At 47.7% G+C, this 17500-nt stretch overlaps 5 protein-coding genes across 5 annotated transcripts in view; 2 read left to right on the plus strand and 3 right to left on the minus strand.

The window, feature by feature from the left end:
- The window catches only part of LOC125958337 (tubulin alpha-8 chain-like), a 1517-nt gene extending 683 nt beyond the window's left edge, over positions 1-834 (plus strand). Inside the window, exon 2 of the mRNA XM_049691617.1 lies at positions 1-834. This exon is cut by the window's left edge and continues 516 nt beyond it. Coding sequence (XP_049547574.1) covers positions 1-834 — 834 coding nt within the window.
- Positions 835-1294: 460 nt separating this feature from the next.
- LOC125958332 (mismatch repair endonuclease PMS2) lies at positions 1295-4603 on the plus strand. The gene is made up of 5 exons (XM_049691612.1): positions 1295-1390; positions 1452-1729; positions 1790-1949; positions 2024-4371; positions 4457-4603. The coding sequence occupies exons 2-5, from the start codon at positions 1631-1633 to the stop codon at positions 4538-4540; spliced, it is 2691 nt and encodes an 896-aa protein (XP_049547569.1). The 5' UTR covers positions 1295-1390; positions 1452-1630; the 3' UTR covers positions 4541-4603.
- Positions 4564-6219, minus strand: LOC125958336 (glutamate-rich WD repeat-containing protein 1). The gene is made up of 2 exons (XM_049691616.1): positions 5072-6219; positions 4564-4991 (listed from the first exon to the last, which is right to left on the minus strand). The coding sequence occupies exons 1-2, from the start codon at positions 6102-6104 to the stop codon at positions 4627-4629; spliced, it is 1398 nt and encodes a 465-aa protein (XP_049547573.1). The 5' UTR covers positions 6105-6219; the 3' UTR covers positions 4564-4626.
- A 785-nt stretch (positions 6220-7004) lies between these two features.
- LOC125958341 (uncharacterized) lies at positions 7005-11552 on the minus strand. Its single transcript, XM_049691622.1, has 3 exons — positions 11331-11552; positions 9754-9998; positions 7005-7890 (listed from the first exon to the last, which is right to left on the minus strand). Exons 1-3 carry the CDS (start codon positions 11407-11409, stop codon positions 7171-7173), a joined length of 1044 nt encoding a protein of 347 aa, XP_049547579.1. The 5' UTR covers positions 11410-11552; the 3' UTR covers positions 7005-7170.
- Positions 11553-12764: 1212 nt separating this feature from the next.
- LOC125958331 (sarcosine dehydrogenase, mitochondrial) lies at positions 12765-16947 on the minus strand. The gene is made up of 7 exons (XM_049691611.1): positions 16514-16947; positions 14439-15688; positions 14170-14367; positions 13956-14098; positions 13779-13884; positions 13126-13716; positions 12765-13053 (listed from the first exon to the last, which is right to left on the minus strand). The coding sequence occupies exons 1-7, from the start codon at positions 16665-16667 to the stop codon at positions 12793-12795; spliced, it is 2703 nt and encodes a 900-aa protein (XP_049547568.1). The 5' UTR covers positions 16668-16947; the 3' UTR covers positions 12765-12792.
- Positions 16948-17500: the final 553 nt, after the last annotated feature.

Here is a 17500-nt window from a genome sequence, read left to right on the forward strand (position 1 = left end):
ATATCGACGTCTGTCGTTGAACCCTACAATAGTGTGCTGTGTACGCACGGAACGATGAATACATCCGATTGCTGCTTCATCATGGACAATGAGGCCACGTATGAAATATGCTCCAAGACGCTCCAGATCGATCGTCCTAAATACACCGATTTGAACGCGCTGGTTGCCCAGGTGGTATCGTCGACGACGGCTTCTCTGCGTTTCAATGGAACAATGAACGTGGATTTGAACGAGTTCCAAACCAATCTGGTACCCTACCCGCGGGTACATTATCCGCTCGTGTCCTACGCACCGCTGATCTCTGCATCGAAGGCGTCCCACGAGAGCAGCTCAGTGGCCGAGATCACGAATGCTTGCTTCACGGCCGAGAACACAATGGTCAAGTGCGATCCTCGGATGGGCAAGTATATGGCCTGCTGTTTGCTCTTTCGGGGTGACGTGATGCCCAAGGACACCAACTCGGCGGTTGCCGCTATCAAAACCAAGCGGCACATTAACTTTGTCGATTGGTGTCCTACCGGATTCAAGATTGGTATCAACCATCAGCCTCCTTGGGTATTGCCGGGCAGCGAGTTGGCTCGGCCAAAGCGTGCCGTCTGTATGCTCTCGAACTCGACCGCTATTTCGACGGCTTGGGCCAGGCTGAGCCATAAGTACGATCTCATGTACCGGAAGCGTGCCTTCGTACACTGGTACGTTGGGGAAGGCATGGAGGAAGGCGAGTTCGCGGAAGCTCGCGACGATCTAGCCTGTCTCGAAAGGGACTACGAAGAGGTGGCCGGCGACACGGTAGATTTGGCCGATGAGTACGACTACGGCGATGATGAATTCTAACTGTGTTTAACATGGTTGGTTTGGACATGGATGGGGCATGGTTTTAAATTGTTTTGTTAACATATGTTTTTTAATAAATCCCCAATATCGTCAATGTAATAAATCCCCAGTTTTGTTTCTTTCCTCCGTGTGCTCAGACTTCCGTTTCAAATGTTTGCTTATGCTTTCGATCTGCATTCTCTATCTCTTATGTATCGATCTTGTGGCCTATGTGGGATGGATGGATTTAGCTAGTCCTCTTAAGAATTTAGTTAAAAAAAAATGAGCATTTTTCGCAAAAAAGGAAGAAAAAAATACCGCCAACGGAGGAATTTGAATTCTGAGTTATGACTCCCGATCCCGAGTTATAAACTGCTTCCAAAATGCGCGCTGCAAAGTTGTTTGTTTTGGTTAAAAAATCGCGGCAAAAAGTGGAGTTTTTAAACTTTTTTGAACGATTTCGTGATAAAAAAGGGTGATAAGAGTAAATAAGCGTCCACTCTCGTCGTCATTCCCGTAGGAAAAGTAGGCCTTCCCGGCTTTAAAACCGTGACCCGTACAAAACTGCAACCGGCAAGTTTTCAGGTTCGCGATTCAGCAAGAATCTGTTTTAACGATCGAATTCTCGTTCCAGCCAGCATCACGGCAAGCTCCTGCAATTAAGATTACGGAAAATGTTTTTAGTAACCTAAGGGAACGAACATATTCAACCAGCATTCAGCAAGCGGTTGGAAACATCAACCTAAAAAATATGTGAAACGTTTTGTGTTAAATTTTTCGATTTTGTTTTGCCCGAAACATAAAACTGAGTCTGAAAATGGCTGAGGAGGGAACGGTCCTGCCGGCTACGACCGCGGAATCGAGGAAGATTAACGCAATCGATAAGGAAACGGTGCACAAAATATGCTCCGGCCAGGTGAGTCTCGAATCCACCCGGAACTGGAATCAAACGTTTGAAAACGTGTTCGCCTTGTAGGTGGTTCTGAATTTAGCGATCGCTGTTAAGGAATTGGTGGAGAATTCTCTCGATGCGGGCGCTACACTGGTCGAGGTGAAACTCCGCGAGCACGGTTCGGAGCTGGTCGAGGTCGCAGATAACGGAAGCGGCGTGGAAGAGAAAAACTTTGAAGGATTGAGTAAGTTTTAGTGGAGCGCATGCTATGTGTTACTAGATTTCATTTAAACTGTACTCAAATACTATCCCTTGCAGCGGCCAAGTACCATACGTCGAAGCTTAAGGAGTTTACGGACCTTGAATCGATCGAAACATTCGGTTTCCGGGGCGAAGCGCTCAGTTCACTCTGTGCCTTATCGGATATGGTCATAGTGACGCGCCACAGTACGGCAAATCATGCCACCAAGCTAACGCTGAATCACGAAGGGCGCATACAGCGTAAGGAACCATGCGCCCGCCCCCTCGGTACGACTGTTACGCTTACCAACCTATTCTCGACACTACCCGTGCGAAAGAAGGAGTTTCAGCGTAACATCAAGCGTGAGTTCTTGCGTATGTGCCAGATCCTGCAAGCCTACTGTCTGGTCTCGGTGGGAGTGCGCATCATTTGCACGAATCAGAGCGCCAAAGGAGCCAAATCGGTCATCATGAGCACGCCCGGTTCACAACGCGTGCTCGATAATGTCACGGCGCTGTTTGGGCCACGGCAAACGGCCGATCTGCTGGAGCTGAAGCCAGCGATCGGAAGCAACGGGAAAATCCAGGATTTGGACGAGAGTGATTTCGACGAAAGTCTGGCGCTCACACAGGAAGAGGTAGACAACTTCAATCTCTCGCAGTACACGATCGAGGGTTACATCTCGAGCTGTGCGCACGGTGCTGGGCGTAGCAGCAAGGATCGACAGTTTTACTTCGTCAACTCACGGCCCTGCGAACCCCGGCAGATCAGCAAGCTCATCAACGATGCGTACCATCGCTACAACGTTCACCAGCAACCCTTCGTCTATCTCAACCTCAAACTCGATCGATCGGAGGTGGACGTGAATCTGACACCCGACAAACGGATGGTGCTGATGAACAAGGAGAAGATCATCATGCTCGCGGTTCGCAAATCGATCAAGAAAACGTTCGGTAACGTGCCGTCCTCTTTCAAGGTACAGAATTTGAATCTCAGCGATTCGAGTCGCCTCATGAATCTCTCGCTGCCTTCGGATAAGGAGGGTGATGAGGACGAAGCGGAGGATGAGCTGGAGAAGAAGGGGATTGACAGTTGCAGCGCCAGCGAAATGCAGTTCACCTTCGAGGTTCCGAAAGCAAGTGGTTCTGGTACGGGTTTGAAGCGTAAACGAACTGGAACGTCTAATGGTTTGCAGAAAATATCAAATTTTCTCGGAACCACATCAACAACCTCTGCCAGTGCCGGCGACTCTAGTGGACAAAATGACTCGATGTGTGATGAGGAGCACCGGACACGATCGATCAAAATGATAAAGAATGAAGACAATCCTTACGATCTAACGATTCTACGTCCGGAATCAGGAAGTGAACTACCTACTGAGAAACCAACTCAATCAGCTGAAGAACATGAATCCGTTCGTGTTATAAGATGCACTCAAACAGAACTTCCTGCTTCGGCTACGGATGTGCTACCTCCAACGTCACCATTATTGACGAGAGAACTCATCAGCGGAGGAACCTCCTCACAGGAGTCCGTGTCCCAGATGGTATCAAAACTCAGCTGTACCGTCGAGCAAACGTCTTCGAGCGAATCGATTGCACTATTTGATGCATCTCGGAATGAAGGAAGTGCAATTAAACAAGAATTAAGCGACTGTATGAACGGCGAAACAATCATAATCGACGAGGCTCCATCCGACGAGGAGGATGAGCAAGATGAGTTGCGCAAACGCAACCATCACCAGCTTCTGGTATCGCTTGACACCCTGGAACCACTGATCGAGCGTGAAAATAAATTGCAAGCGGAAAAGATCGCAAACCGGTGCTCACTAACCCGGGTCCGGTTCAAGAGCAAGATCAATCCAACCAGCAACAAGGCGGCCGAAAACGAGCTGCAGACGGAAATAACGAAAGCCGATTTCGCGGCAATGAAAATCGTGGGCCAGTTCAATCTTGGTTTTATCGTATGTCGTCTCGGTGATGATTTGTTCATCGTCGATCAGCATGCTACGGATGAGAAGTACAACTTTGAGGATCTGCAGCGTACCACGGTATTGCAGAATCAGCGCTTGGTGGTAGCGCAGCCCCTCGAATTGACGGCGGTCAACGAGATGGTCCTGATCGACAATCTGGATGTGTTCGAGATGAATGGGTTTAAGTTTGAGATCGATGGTGCCGCTGAAACGACACGCAAGGTGCGGCTCATTGCCAAACCATTCAGCCGGAACTGGGAGTTTGGCAAAGAGGATATCGATGAGCTGATCTTTATGCTGCAGGATGCACCTGGAACGGTGTGCCGGCCATCACGCGTACGTGCCATGTTTGCCTCCCGTGCCTGCCGTAAATCGGTCATGATCGGTACGGCGCTGTCGGTGCGCGAAATGGAGCGTCTCGTGCGCCACATGGGCGAGATCGAGCAACCATGGGTAACTAGGAGACTTACTACAATCCATTACCTTTTGAAGATTTTCGGTTTTATCTCTGTATTCCTCCCTCTCTATTTCTTCACAGAACTGTCCACACGGGCGACCCACGATGAGACATTTGGTGAATCTTGCGATGATCAATCGTGTCACGGAACCAGATGAGTCATAATCACAGCCAAGTGACGCCGAATATTGTGCGATCGTGTAAATAAAGCCCGAAGAGCCATTTGGCTTTATTCAACAAAATCGTGTAAACTACACGCTTATCGTACGGAAAACGTTGAATCCACTGTGGGCGGTCGACAGGATGACACCCTTGAGCTGTGGGTGCCAGTGCAGCTCTTTGATTTCCTTCTGCCCCTGATGGATAAACAGCAGCTGCGGTGGAAGCTCTTTGAGGTTCGGATCATCGTTCATCTCCGCTTCCGCTTCGTCCTTCTCCACCGAAAGATCCCAGAGTGCAATCTGATCATCGTCTCCACCGGATGCAAGAATGGTCGACTCCTTCGGATGCCACTCGACCGTCGTAATGTGGTCAGTATGGTGCTTGAACGTGGCAACGGGTGTTTTCGTCTGGAACTGACGCAGATCCCATATATGCAGTACACCATCATCGCCACCTGAAAGAAGTACCAGCAATGGATTAGAGAGCAACAACTCGAAATGTGACCTTAACATATTCCATCCCGATCTTACGTACCACTGGCTATCAACGGTTCGTTCCGGTTCCAGCTAATCACGTTGACATCACTCTCGTGCACGTTGTCTGCCGTCAACATACAAGCTTTCGAGGGAGCCGCTCGACAGTCCCAGATGCGAATGGATTTGTCCACCGAGCAGGATGCCAGAACGTTCGCTTCGTTCGGACTCCACTGAATGTCCTCGACCGAATCCGTATGGCCGACGAGCGGTCGTTGATCTACGTTCCACGAACCCTTATCGTTTGGGCGCCAGATGTGTATATCACGTCGACAGTCACCAGTGGCCAGCATACCGCGCGTCGTCGGGCACCAGTCAATGGCGAAGCCCTCTTTCTGGTGTCCGGAGAACGTAAAATCTGGCTTCACTCCATCGCCAACCTTGTTCTGTTGGTACGTACGACAGGCGTGATTATCATCGACCGCCGCCAACTGCTCGTTGATGTTGTAAATGTGTACGCGCCCCATCTCGCTCCAGCTCGCCACGTACTGTGTCCCGTTGAAGGTGGTTACGCGCAACCGATTCACGCAGCCGGCATGTTTGATCAGTGCACAGTTCAGGTTCGGCGTTTTGCCATCACCTCCCACATCTTCGTCATCGCTTTCCTCGCCCGAATCCTCAGACTCATCGTCATCCTTCTCACGTTGTGTGCGGTTCATGTTGGACATCTTCATCACGATCACCCCGTTCACGTGGGTCCGGGCCGCCTGCGTTCCCGCCACGAGGAACGCCGTCAGTGGAAATTCTTCCCGATCGTCTCCGAGCGGATCCTGAACCACATCGAAACTCAAACACGGAGCACCGGTATGGGCCTGGTGTAGCATAATGTAGGCCGACTCATCGCAGACCAGCTCCTCGTCATTGTCCAGTGCCTGACCGGGTAGATAAACCTTCGCTTTTGACCTGCCGCCACCGCCTCCGCCGTTGGTGGTCTCTTCTTTATCCTCCTCATCGCTTGCGTCTTCGAGAATGGCATCCTCGATGTTCTGATCCTCCGCTACCTCCATCCGGTCATCGTCCTCCCGCGCCGACATGATTCGTGGAACACCTTAAACTACGGAAAAGCCGGATTTTCACTCGGAAAACGCCACGAACAGGTATTATTTATTATTTTTTAAATCTGCGCGGCTGGAAAACGTGCTTGCAGGCTGTCAAATCGGGGTTCGTGTACGTACACAAAAAAGACGCGTATGTGTTGGTAACGCTCGCCTTTGTGTGCGTGTGGTGTGGTACAGTGTATAGAAGAAGTTGTGTTGCAGTTGGTTCATTTAAAATTCAATTTTTCATAACGGATTACGGGATTCCCGGGAAAGAATTCCCCTGAAGAAGAAAATCAGACCCTACTAATCGTGCGATTTTTAGCAAGGCAAACTTGAATTATTTATTTCCTCAACAAATGTTGAGGCTTTGTTTCCAGTTCCCTCGCATGTGTAGAACTTGAGTAATGAATAGTAATGAACAACGTATTTGCGATATTTTTGATAGGCTGCACACCTGAATACTATCATCTTACGATCTCCCTTTGTTAATTAGGATTACTAACTTTTGCTATGGCCAATAATGTGCTATGATCATGGAAAACATTATGTCTGGAGGATTTGGGGAACAGTAAGGCTTGCGTAGGAGTAGGATACAGTTATTTCAACCATGATACTGGCATACCTTTCACATAAACCTTCATAAATACCATCTGACGATCAGTTTATCCACGAATAATCAACATTTGATAAACATACGGTTCGTTCGTCCTTATGCGTGGAAAAAGTCAAACGTCTGATGACTGAAAACAATTCCTTCATTTATTCAAGCGTACTCTTCATTCTCTTTTACTAATTTTGAAACGTTATTCAAGAGGAAAGAATTTAAACTAGATATGATTCAAAGAAAAGTCGCAAAATTCCATAAAAAATTGAAGAACATACGGTGTTCTCCAGGCATTCGTTGCATATTTATTTTTGGGCCGAAAATGAGTTTAGCAATACAATTTAATACTTTGGTTCTGGTACATATCAGACAGAAAAGAATGTCCCCTAAATACAATACAGGTGTTTCCCATCGACGCAGCGCACTGCTTCCTCCCAACTCTGTCCGGTGGTCTCGTCAATCACCACCGATCGAAGTCATGTGCTGCTGCCGCTGGTAAGACGCTGGTATGCCACTCCCGAGGTGGCATCCACCGTTGTGCGATTGTCCACCGGTCATCGAGCTACCAGCAGCATACTGCTGATGCAGCTGATGCTGGTGATGATGATGATGATGATGATGTTGATGATGGTCTTGATGTTGCACCATCGAATGTTCATGATGCTGTTGCGATTGCTGCTGCTGCTGCTGCTGATGATGATGATGCTGATGTAGATGAGACTGATGGTGTTGTTGATGGAGTACCTGCTGACGCTGTAGTTGGTGTTGGGGTTGCGGCGCAGCACAGACAACCATTGGCTCCCCAAAACCACCCCCGTCGTAGTCGTTGACACCTTCCATACCGCTCGACGACACGGCTTGGCTTTCCGAGAATCGAACCATGCTGCTGCCCGTGGTTGTCCCCGTACGATGATGAAGCCGGTTCGGAGGGCTTACGCTGCTTCCTTGTGATTCGATATCTTCCGATCCGCCGACACCGGCCGACGGGTCACGACAAGTGCCATCCTTTGCGTAGTCGCTCCACTTTTGATCAACCGCACCCGAGATTTGACCGACATTTGCCGCATTCGGTGTCGGTGGCGTAGTGGATGGACCGAAGGACGGTTGCTGCTGCTGTTGTTTCGATTTGGCCGGTTCCGGGTGTGGTTGAACTTGCTGGAAAATGAACGGCCATGCCTGTCGAGAAGGGATGATCAAACAACGAAATTTGTGCGTTAGCAATACTGCGCCCTAGAATTTAATACCAAATATGAGGACCAATGTGTCGTCTCTCGAGTCTTGCCCAACGGACGCAATCTTCGATCCACGAGATCGACCCTCGCCGACTCATTCCAGTGCGGGGTAATATGATATTTTCATTGAAGTACCTTGCAAATGGCGTATGTATGGAAAATGGACGGTTCTTGTCTGCTAGACAATTGGAAACAAAATAAACACTTCCTAAGTGTTTATACGGAAGTTGGGCTGTTGCAACGGAATCGGTGCCGGAAATCTTGAGATGTGGACGTTTCGACACAGAGTGTCCCATGATGCAACCATCTGCTGTCGATACATCCTTACAGGATATTTAATAAACATTCACTACGTCTAATGATCATACGATCATATGTAAAATGAAAAGGTTTTCATGTTAAGCATCTGATCAAACGCCATATTCATGAAAAACCATCCTGATCGTGTTGAGATCGTCATAAAAGATGGCCATTCCTAGTCTGAATTTTCCATAGACGATCGACTAACAAGCGATAGAAGCGTGATCATCATTCCACATTCTTCGTGGTCTTCTTCCTGTGGCTGTGGACGCGTTTTTCATTGTTACACCCCCGGGAAAGGGCGGAGTGTGTTTACATGACGGCCAAGTGTTTGTTTGGATATCGCTTTTCAGTGGTCCTGTAAACAAGACATTTGTTTCACAATTAATCTGTCTGTGAGGTCCGTCCGGAGCAAAAGGATTGAGTGTGTGAGCGAGAGACCACGCTATCTCCTAACGTGACCACCATCATGCGCCATGCAGGTCTTTATGGTTCAAAGTAGAATGGCGTGGAAAAGGGAAACCTCGGCCTATAGCCGCCACCACGCAAACGGCATCCCGATGGCAGCCGCAATCCATCATAAGAGCGCGTCGAAGCATCAAATTTCCAACGGCTCTACGGTTCTCGTGTCGTGGCCAGATTTACATCATCTTTCCGTCATGGTACCGCCGTTCCGTCGAAGACGGACGTCGAGTCCTGCTTGACTTGAAAGCGCGAAAACTGTTCTATTCTGCCTGGAGGCATAGGCTTTTCATAAATAGGATTTTTCACGTTTCGAGCGAATCCCCTATCAACGCCTATCAATCCTCCGGTCGGTCGTCTGATCTGTGTCACCTGCACCACCCTAAATCCCGCCGTCGCCGCCGCCTGGGCCTGCTGGGAGGAGGAAGTGCATTTACTAATGACTCATTAGCCTTTCGAGTGCCCATCACACGCGCGTCGCTCAACTGCTAGCGTGGCGGCACATTAAGCGTGCGACCATCGAAAAGACTCTGGGCAGAAGAAGAAACTAAACAACAAAAAAGGATCGCGTCGCGTCTATTTGTTCAGCTCTAATGACTTGTAAACATCACATTTCGAGATGAAAAGTTATAGCAGCGCCGATCGGGTCGGTAAACGGGGGGGCGGGAGAGGCCCGATCGCGGGAACTCTTAGCGCAGGACGCGTCGATCAGGAAGCATCTTCACGCGAGGGAGCCAACCACGCAGCCACGGATGATGCGATCCACCTGGCACATCGTCGAGCGTCTTTGTGTTACTTCTGGGGTGTAAAAGATGGTGGAGGGAAACGATCAGCGCTGATCGTTTCCCAGCACTCGTAAGCACTCGTATTATACTCGATGGCAGGGGCGATCAGTATTGTTGGCTAAATTTACCCCTCAACCAAACCGAGATTACGCCGTTACGTCACAAACTATCGCCCAGACGGCTTACCGCGTTATGGATCCGGTTAAACTGTTAATCAACGATTGATGTACCGGTCGTCTGCTGCGCGATTGTGGACTTACCGTCTTTGGTGGTTGCGCTAGATTGGAGGAAAAATCCTCCACCGACTGACCGTCGAGTGTGGCAGCCAGATAGTTGATGTAGTTCTTGGCCAACCGCAACGTGTCCAGCTTGGAGAGCTTCGTGTCCGCCGGTACCCACGGGATGTTGCGCTTAAGATTAAAGAATGCCTTCGATAACACTCGCATTCGCGCCCGCTCCCGTGCGTTCGCTGCATTCCGTTGTATCGGGGTGTCTGGTTTGTCATCTGGATAAGGCAGAAAAGCAAAGTGGATGCTCCAAGTTTATGTGGTAAAAACAATTGATTTTTAGTACATTTATGCCGCATCAATTGAGTAGCTTATGCGTTTATTCTTAAACGGAGAGCTAAGGTTAATTTGGGGTTTTAAAAAGGGTCATTTTTGAAGTTTTTTTTTGACGAAATCACTCAAATTATTTTTTTTGCCTAAATTTCAGATTAAGCAACAAAACTACATTCATAGTATTCAATCTAGAAAGGCAAATCTGCCAAACTGTATTTTTTTAGGTGATCGATTCTGCCTCGAAAAACAAGTTTTGTGTAAATGCAAAAATAAATATTTCTTATGAAAACTTGACGGGGCTACCTAGTAACTAGTGTAGAGATAAAGTGTTCAAAAGTTCAAATCGAATAGTCCAATAGTTTTTATGCAACGATGTGCACCGTCTTTGGAAACGTAGGTTTTCGTATAACCTTCCTAATGTAGCGAGATGTATTGATTCAAGTCGGTTTTTCAAAAATCAATATCTCTGTTAGTTTTTCGTTGATTTATTCAAAAATTTCATAGAACATTCTTGAAAGGATAAGCATTCGCGAAAAAATGCAAAAAGTAGAAATTTCATTAGTGGCTAGTGCATTAGGCTAGTGCATTCACATTTCATATCCTCCTTTTTAATGATGTCGTGGTAGTTGCAAACATGGTTGAGAAAAAAGCTATATTTGGATTGTAAATTAAATTTTACGTACAGATTGAGCATAATGTCCCAAATTCATTGAAGAATTTCAAAAGTAGATGAATTAGGATATTGGGGAAAAATAAATTTAAATAGTTTAAAGTTTAAGCTAAGTTTAAAGCTCATTTTTCGGATGAAAATATCAACCCTCGTTTATTTAAACGAAGAAATAAACGACTGCATCGAAGCAATTGAAATTTTTAATCGATTTGACTTATCTGCTTATAAAAATTATATTTCTTAATCGCCGTATTCTGCTGCTATTGTTACAGATAATCTAAAACTAACTTTTGTAAAATTTACAATCTTATTCAATGGTACGGTAAAATTCCAATCGCAATCATTCAAAAAGTAACTGATCCAAAACTAAAAAAAGACTCTTTGCACATTAACAAATGTTTGTCTCTTTTTGTCAATGAAGTGTGATGTAACAAATATTGATTAATATTGATAGAGAAGAATTATTTTGGAATTGGAACCTTAATGTTCGAAAAAAATACATAAGCATCGAATATGTTTGTCCTAACATTTCCGCCCAAATAGAGTTTACTTTACATATTCGTTAGTAAATCAACATATTATTAATGAGGACCGACGCTTTAGTTACCATTTGAGCTGAGATCATCATCGAAGCCATCCTCGAGCAGATCGTACTTTGGTGAGGGAGCTCGTTTTCGTTTCGGCATTTTACTGATCGCTGTAGCTGCAATTACGATCACCAATGATCACTACACTTTCTAACCGATGTCACCGATTACAATCGACTGACGAAAACAATTAGCTTCTGATCAATTATTATTGTTGCAATATTTTTAAACCTCACACCAAATGTCACTAAAATACTGCACTGGAAATACTATTCATAGTTGCACCAGCCGCGGTCACTCTAATCTTAATCATATTATTTTGAACAACAAACACACACTGTAACTACTTTGTAAAGTATCCTTCGTATGGATTATCCTTCATTAGTGCTCGCACTGCCAGTTGAGAAATGATTGTAGAACTGTTTCACGGTCTAGCCATCGCGCCAGACTATCGGTGGACTGCGAGGATATATCCTCACGCCGCGTGCCAACCGTGCGAACGGTTCTAATTTTAATCTTCAACTCGTGGGAGGAGCTTATAACGGATGCTGAGCAAGCGTGATGCTTTCGACCAATCACAAAGTCACGCTTGTGACACGGAAATGATGCAAAGGAAAATTCAAATGAAAAATTAAACTCCTATTCATTTGAGTCAAGTATTTAGAGGTATTTAGTGGTCGTTCATTGACTTCTTTGATTAGTGGAAAGGTCTCTTGAGAATATCGGATTGGACAGTTCTTTTCGAGTTAAGAAAAAGCCATTTTCAAATTGGTAATCTGCATAGGAATCGTACAAGCAGATGATAAAAAAGAGAAAAGAAAGAGAGAGAAAGCAGGCGATCGGAAATCGTTAAATGCCACACATTAGTACCTCGCGCCATAGTCGCGCCGTGTCGCGTGTCACCGTGGAACGAGCTGTAAAAATTTATGACAAATTAGGAACAATTTATTACCGAACCGAAGCCGGTCCGGGTCGTAGCCGAAGAGTGCAGTTAACCCAGACCATTCGAAAGGAACGCACCCGCGATGGCCCATCGGCCCAGGATTTCCCAGTTCTTTTTTCTTTCTCGATCTTCGAAGTCCTGCAACTCACGAAGATCCTATTACTACTGCACCGAGAACTCCAGTGAGAACGAGTGAAGTGTCCTTGTCCGGGAAAGCGTCGTACGTCAGTCCTCTCTCGCTCTCGAAGAAAGTGTAACGAAGCGTATCGAATGACAACGTCCCATCCGGAACCGAAACCAGAGCGAAGGTGCGGTCACCGCACCGCGTGGCCTAACGCCTCACGAGATTTGTGGTTAATCGTTTCACATCGAGTTCTACCGTGCGTGCGTGCATGAAAACGGAGCGGAGTCGATCGTAAATTATGCAAAACCCGCTCAAAAGGCCATAAATCCCTAGAACTTCGACAGACAGAGAGGGAAAGGGGAAGAGATGGGCCCGATCGGTTCGGTTGACACTTAAGTGGCGAGAAGCGCATAATTTATTTGTATATTCCGAGCATTCGTTGACCCTTAGGATCGAACGGACTTCTCAGATGGCAATCGGCGTCGTACAATTTGCCCATCACTTCGATCTGATAGCGTCCCGACTTCAGGAAATCACTCGTAATGGCAGCCCCATCCGTACGCTGCACGTACGCCTGGCCAATCGGTTTCTGCAGTGTGTAACCGTACTCGCCCCGTCGCAGATGACCAACAATCTCGCCATCACGGTACACCGCTTCCAATCCCCAGATCGGTACCTGCAAACACAAGGGAAGTCATTGCATCAAGGACGTGATTTCCCCTTTAAAGGACCCTCGACCAGCTCTCACCTGTTCCCGGAGTGTGAAGAATGCCAATCGACGCGTCACACCCTCAGCTAGCTGACGTTCGACCACCTCCTTGCCCTGGTAATCACCCTTCTTACGACAAACGAAACCCAGGTTCGCCTCGATCGGTGTATCATCCGTGCGCAGATCGTAACCCCACAGATGGTAACCCTTTTCGCTGCTGAGCGAGTATAGCGCCCGGTAACCGGCATTACGCAGATTATCCTTATAACCCGCCTTCATCAGCACGTTGTACACGTCGTTACAGGATTCCTCCGGAATGTGCAGCTCGTAACCGAGCTCACCGACGAAGCTGACGCGCAGCACACGCACCTGGCAGCTGTAGTGCGGATTGATCTTGATCGTCAGCACCATCGTGGAGTTCGGTGGGAACGCTTCATCGTTCGACAGATCAAAGTCTGTGATCTTCTGCAGAATATCACGACTCTTGGGGCCCTGAATCGAGAGCACTCCGAGCTCCTCGGTGTGATCGCTCACGACGGCCCGGAACGCTTTCTCCTGGATCGCCGCCAGAATGTGGCATTTGGTGTGATAAGCGGATGCACCTCCGGCCACGATGTAGTACCCACGACCCTGCAAGCAATTATCACATTCGTAGCTCAACTAAAGGTTACTACCAGGGACCGGCTACTTACCTTGAAAATTGGATCATGCAAACCACCAACACCGGACTCCAGAATGCTAACGGTAACATCGGCCTCGACACCGCCCCGTTTGTTCAGCGCACAGGTGTAGATTGTCCTGCAACGAAGACAATAAAGCGCACAACTCGTTAGTAGCCATCGCGCTTCCTCGGTGTGCGACGACCTTACTTGTTGACGGGCTTATCCAAGTTGGCGGTAAAGATCCATTCAGCCGCCTCCTTTGCCTGGCTACCGGTTAGGAAAAGTTTGCAGAAGTAGCTAAGATTGAAGACGGTAGCATCGTGGCGACACGTGAGTGCTTCCTCGCCGATCTGGAAGATAGAATTAACGACGACAGATTGATGATAGAATCGAAGCTAGATAACGGCACAAATCATCTTACTAGATCGTGATGGTCGGAGAAACCGAACTTGTAATCACCCTTTAGTGCTTCCTCGTAGTGCGTGTTGGAGTTCTTGGGATGATCGTAGTATCCATACCAATCGTACGGTTGCACCACGACCGTTTCATCTTCAAGGAAGTACCCAGGCCGTTCCCAACCATGACGTTCCTCCATCACGGCGCCATACTGGATCATTTGCTGCGGGGGAGGAGCGAGAAATGCTGATCAGGTCAGGACGCTCACTCCCTGTACTGCACTGATCTTGTTACCTTGTGGAATGGATCAACGGTAAAATTCCGACCGGCCAGTGCTTCATCGTGGGGAAAGACAATACTATAGTTCTTGGCGTACGCCTCGTGGCTTCGTTCGGTCGCCCAGTTTAGGGCTTTCTTTTGTTTGGGCGAAAACCGGCGCACATCGTACGCAAACATGTGCTGCTCCGGGCGTTCGTGGATGATCCAGTTGGCAAGCTGCTCGGCACAACCCGCACCAAGCATCATACCAGCCGAATTAAAGCCAACGCTGTGGAATAACCCACTAACGGTCGGATCCGGTCCCATCAGTGGCTTATGGTCAGGGGTGAACGATTCCGGCCCGCAGATAGTACTCTTAATGCCAGCCTGACCAAAGGCAGGACACAACTTCACCGCACCCTCGATGTGCGTATCAAACACCGAGTAATCGAGATCGTAAAGTCCAAAATGGAAGTCTCCCGGTACTCGGTTCAACAGAATCGGATTATTCTCATACCCTCCCATGCAGATCGATTTTCCCTGGATTCGGAAGTACAACGAAAAATCGTGATCTCGCACGTTCGGTAGCATCTGGTGTACGCTATCCATCGTCTCCGACACGACGTACGCGTGGCGCATCGGTATGAGCGGCAAGTAAACCCCGAGTGGTTCGATCAGATCCCGACCCCAGACACCGGTCGCGTTTACGACTGTGTTCGTCCGGATCATACCCTTACCGGTGACGACACCACGAACATCCTTCATACCGAGCAGGTTCTCCCCCGTTACGATCTGCGATACGGCGCAATCTTCCACCACCAGACCACCATTGGCGATCGCACCCTTGGTCAACGAGTTGCACATCATGGCCGGATCAACGACACCATCGCCCGGTGAGTAGAGCGCCCCGGTAAAGGAGGACGGATCGAGCGGCGGAAACACTTTCTGTGCCTCGTCCGGTGTAAGAATATGCGAATCGATACCAAAGCACTTGCCAAGCGTCGCCAACCGGCGATACTCATCCAGTCGTTCAGGGGAATGCGAAATAAACAATCCACCGTTGTTGATCCAGCCCGAATTGTGGCCCGTTTCTTCCTCGAGCCGCATCAGTAGATTCCGCGTAGCCGCCAGCAACCGAATCTCGACATCGTTCGGTCGCAAGCGCCACACCAGACCCGCCGTATGCCAAGTAGTTCCGGCCGTTAGTCTGGACTTTTCCAGCAGTACCGCCCGGACACCACGTTTCGCCAGCTGGTAAAGCGTGTTGCAGCCAGCCGATCCACCTCCTGCAGAAGAGCAGAGAAAAAGGATGTCAGAACCTTATTTGGCCGATGGCATTGAAGAAACCGATAGTAAGGGATGAGGGCATTTACTGCATTTACTGTACTGGAATTACTTGTGGTAACCTTTTGACCCAACGCGCAAACAGCAAACTGTTTGCAAATACCTAAGGAACCCCTAACGGTAGGGTCAAAGATAATACCAGGACTCAAACGGATCGTGCTTATCGGAATCGCTGCATGGGGGACGGTGCGTTGAACGATGCAGGACGATGCGCGCCCTCCCTTCAGACACAACAACTTCCCGCGATCACAAGAGTCCAACGATCGATTCGCACAACATACATGCATACACAGATTAAACCACATGGCCGGAGTCGGTGTCGGTAACTTGTTGAACTCTATACTATGCGTACAAAACGAACATGCTGACTGTGTACACTAGAGGTCACGAGGTTATCATCTTGGTGCGGCTCGCGCAGTCCGCACGCAATCACCAGCCTACTAGATTACCGTGCTACGCTGCGGCCTGGTTTGAGGTAGCCGCCTGTCTTGTTCTGCTACTTCTGGTAAACACTGCTGCTGCGCTGGACCCCTTCCGGTTCAACGTTGATACCTTGACCCTGTCTGTCGAACTCATCAAAATCCCTGTTCTCTTAGCTGATTGAAATGATCCCAGCAGTCTTATGTATCAAACAATTCAGCTTATCCTTCGACAATCAGAAGAACCCTTGAATTCATAGTTGTACGATAAAGTTGTAGATCACTGACGCCAAGAGGAATACAAGAGGTGCCATATCGTATTGAACAGTAGAATACAATTTCACTAACCAATGATAACTACATCAGCACTTTCCGGTAGAGCATTTTCCGTTGAATATTGAACCGGAACCGAGCTCGTCGTCACTCGTGGAACCAAGATCTGCTCTCGATTCAACTTATATTTCCTTAGCTGCGTAGCAGTGGTTCTGTGCAATCGAAACATTTTGCTAGCGGCTACCCTTGACTACTTTACACAATGCACTTATAATGTAATGTCCGTGATGTGTCCTATTCGATTGAGTTGTACGGGTTTTTACTCCCGGAAAATGCGCTAATAAAACCGAATAACTTGTGATGGTGCCACGCTGTTCGGCGACCTGGTTGTAACTGAACACGATGAAAAACTGACCACAAGATTGCGAGCGAGCCAGTGGAAAATGTTATGTTTCGCCTTCAGCGAATCAGCAATATAGCCGTCATTGGGATGGCGTAAACCTGCTCCTGATAACACTTCCACGACGCTACCAGCTGTGTACCCTGCCTGCCCAATGACCAAACAATGATCCGGTATGTAAAATAATAGGCACCACTGATGGGGCTTCTACTGACGACGGAACAACTGATAATGTCGGGAGAAGCGCACAAATGAGTATTAAAAAATCGAACCGGCTAAAGGTTCTATTTGATAGGGCTGATTCTGACACGCGAAAGATTATTCGTCCGAGGCGTTCTATCGGTTCCTAGCATTGCTAAAAAGGTACCAGCTGACTTTCGTAACCCAGTTTTTGGGATGTTGAATTCCAACGCGCATGAAGCGAAATCGATTGTTTACTGTTCGTCTTAAAATATAATGAAACCAGCTCTTTTGTTGAAAATATATATAAGAAAAAAGATTTAAAACGAAACTCATTTAGGATTGTTTATCACCGCAATATGTGTATTTGTTTCTTCTTTGAAATCAACGAGCACAATTGTTTTCCGGACAATCGTACGTTCTGGTCGAATAAAATTAACATACTGTAGACAACAACACATAATCCGATAACCGTTCTACTA

Source organism: Anopheles darlingi, chromosome 3 (genome assembly GCF_943734745.1).
Source record: "Anopheles darlingi chromosome 3, idAnoDarlMG_H_01, whole genome shotgun sequence".
Classification (NCBI taxonomy): domain Eukaryota; kingdom Metazoa; phylum Arthropoda; class Insecta; order Diptera; family Culicidae; genus Anopheles; species Anopheles darlingi.

What these genes read in the sequence shown, in the direction of transcription:
- LOC125958332 (XM_049691612.1), top strand. Translation starts at nt 1,631, where the DNA reads ATGGCTGAGGAGGGAACGGTCCTGCCGGCTACGACCGCGGAATCGAGG. An exon ending in GAAAAACTTTGAAGGATTGA is followed by an intron (nt 1,950 to 2,023) that starts GTAAGTTTTAGT and finishes TATCCCTTGCAG; the next exon opens with CGGCCAAGTACCATACGTCG. An exon ending in GCGAGATCGAGCAACCATGG is followed by an intron (nt 4,372 to 4,456) that starts GTAACTAGGAGA and finishes ATTTCTTCACAG; the next exon opens with AACTGTCCACACGGGCGACC.
- LOC125958336 (XM_049691616.1), bottom strand. Translation starts at nt 6,104, where the DNA reads ATGTCGGCGCGGGAGGACGATGACCGGATGGAGGTAGCGGAGGATCAG. An exon ending in CGAACCGTTGATAGCCAGTG is followed by an intron (nt 4,992 to 5,071) that starts GTACGTAAGATC and finishes TACTTCTTTCAG; the next exon opens with GTGGCGATGATGGTGTACTG.
- LOC125958341 (XM_049691622.1), bottom strand. Translation starts at nt 11,409, where the DNA reads ATGCCGAAACGAAAACGAGCTCCCTCACCAAAGTACGATCTGCTCGAG. An exon ending in TGATGATCTCAGCTCAAATG is followed by an intron (nt 9,999 to 11,330) that starts GTAACTAAAGCG and finishes TGCCTTATCCAG; the next exon opens with ATGACAAACCAGACACCCCG. An exon ending in TAGCGCAACCACCAAAGACG is followed by an intron (nt 7,891 to 9,753) that starts GTAAGTCCACAA and finishes CCTTCTCGACAG; the next exon opens with GCATGGCCGTTCATTTTCCA.
- LOC125958331 (XM_049691611.1), bottom strand. Translation starts at nt 16,667, where the DNA reads ATGTTTCGATTGCACAGAACCACTGCTACGCAGCTAAGGAAATATAAG. An exon ending in TGCTGATGTAGTTATCATTG is followed by an intron (nt 15,689 to 16,513) that starts GTTAGTGAAATT and finishes GCTCTTCTGCAG; the next exon opens with GAGGTGGATCGGCTGGCTGC. An exon ending in CCGTTGATCCATTCCACAAG is followed by an intron (nt 14,368 to 14,438) that starts GTAACAAGATCA and finishes CCTCCCCCGCAG; the next exon opens with CAAATGATCCAGTATGGCGC.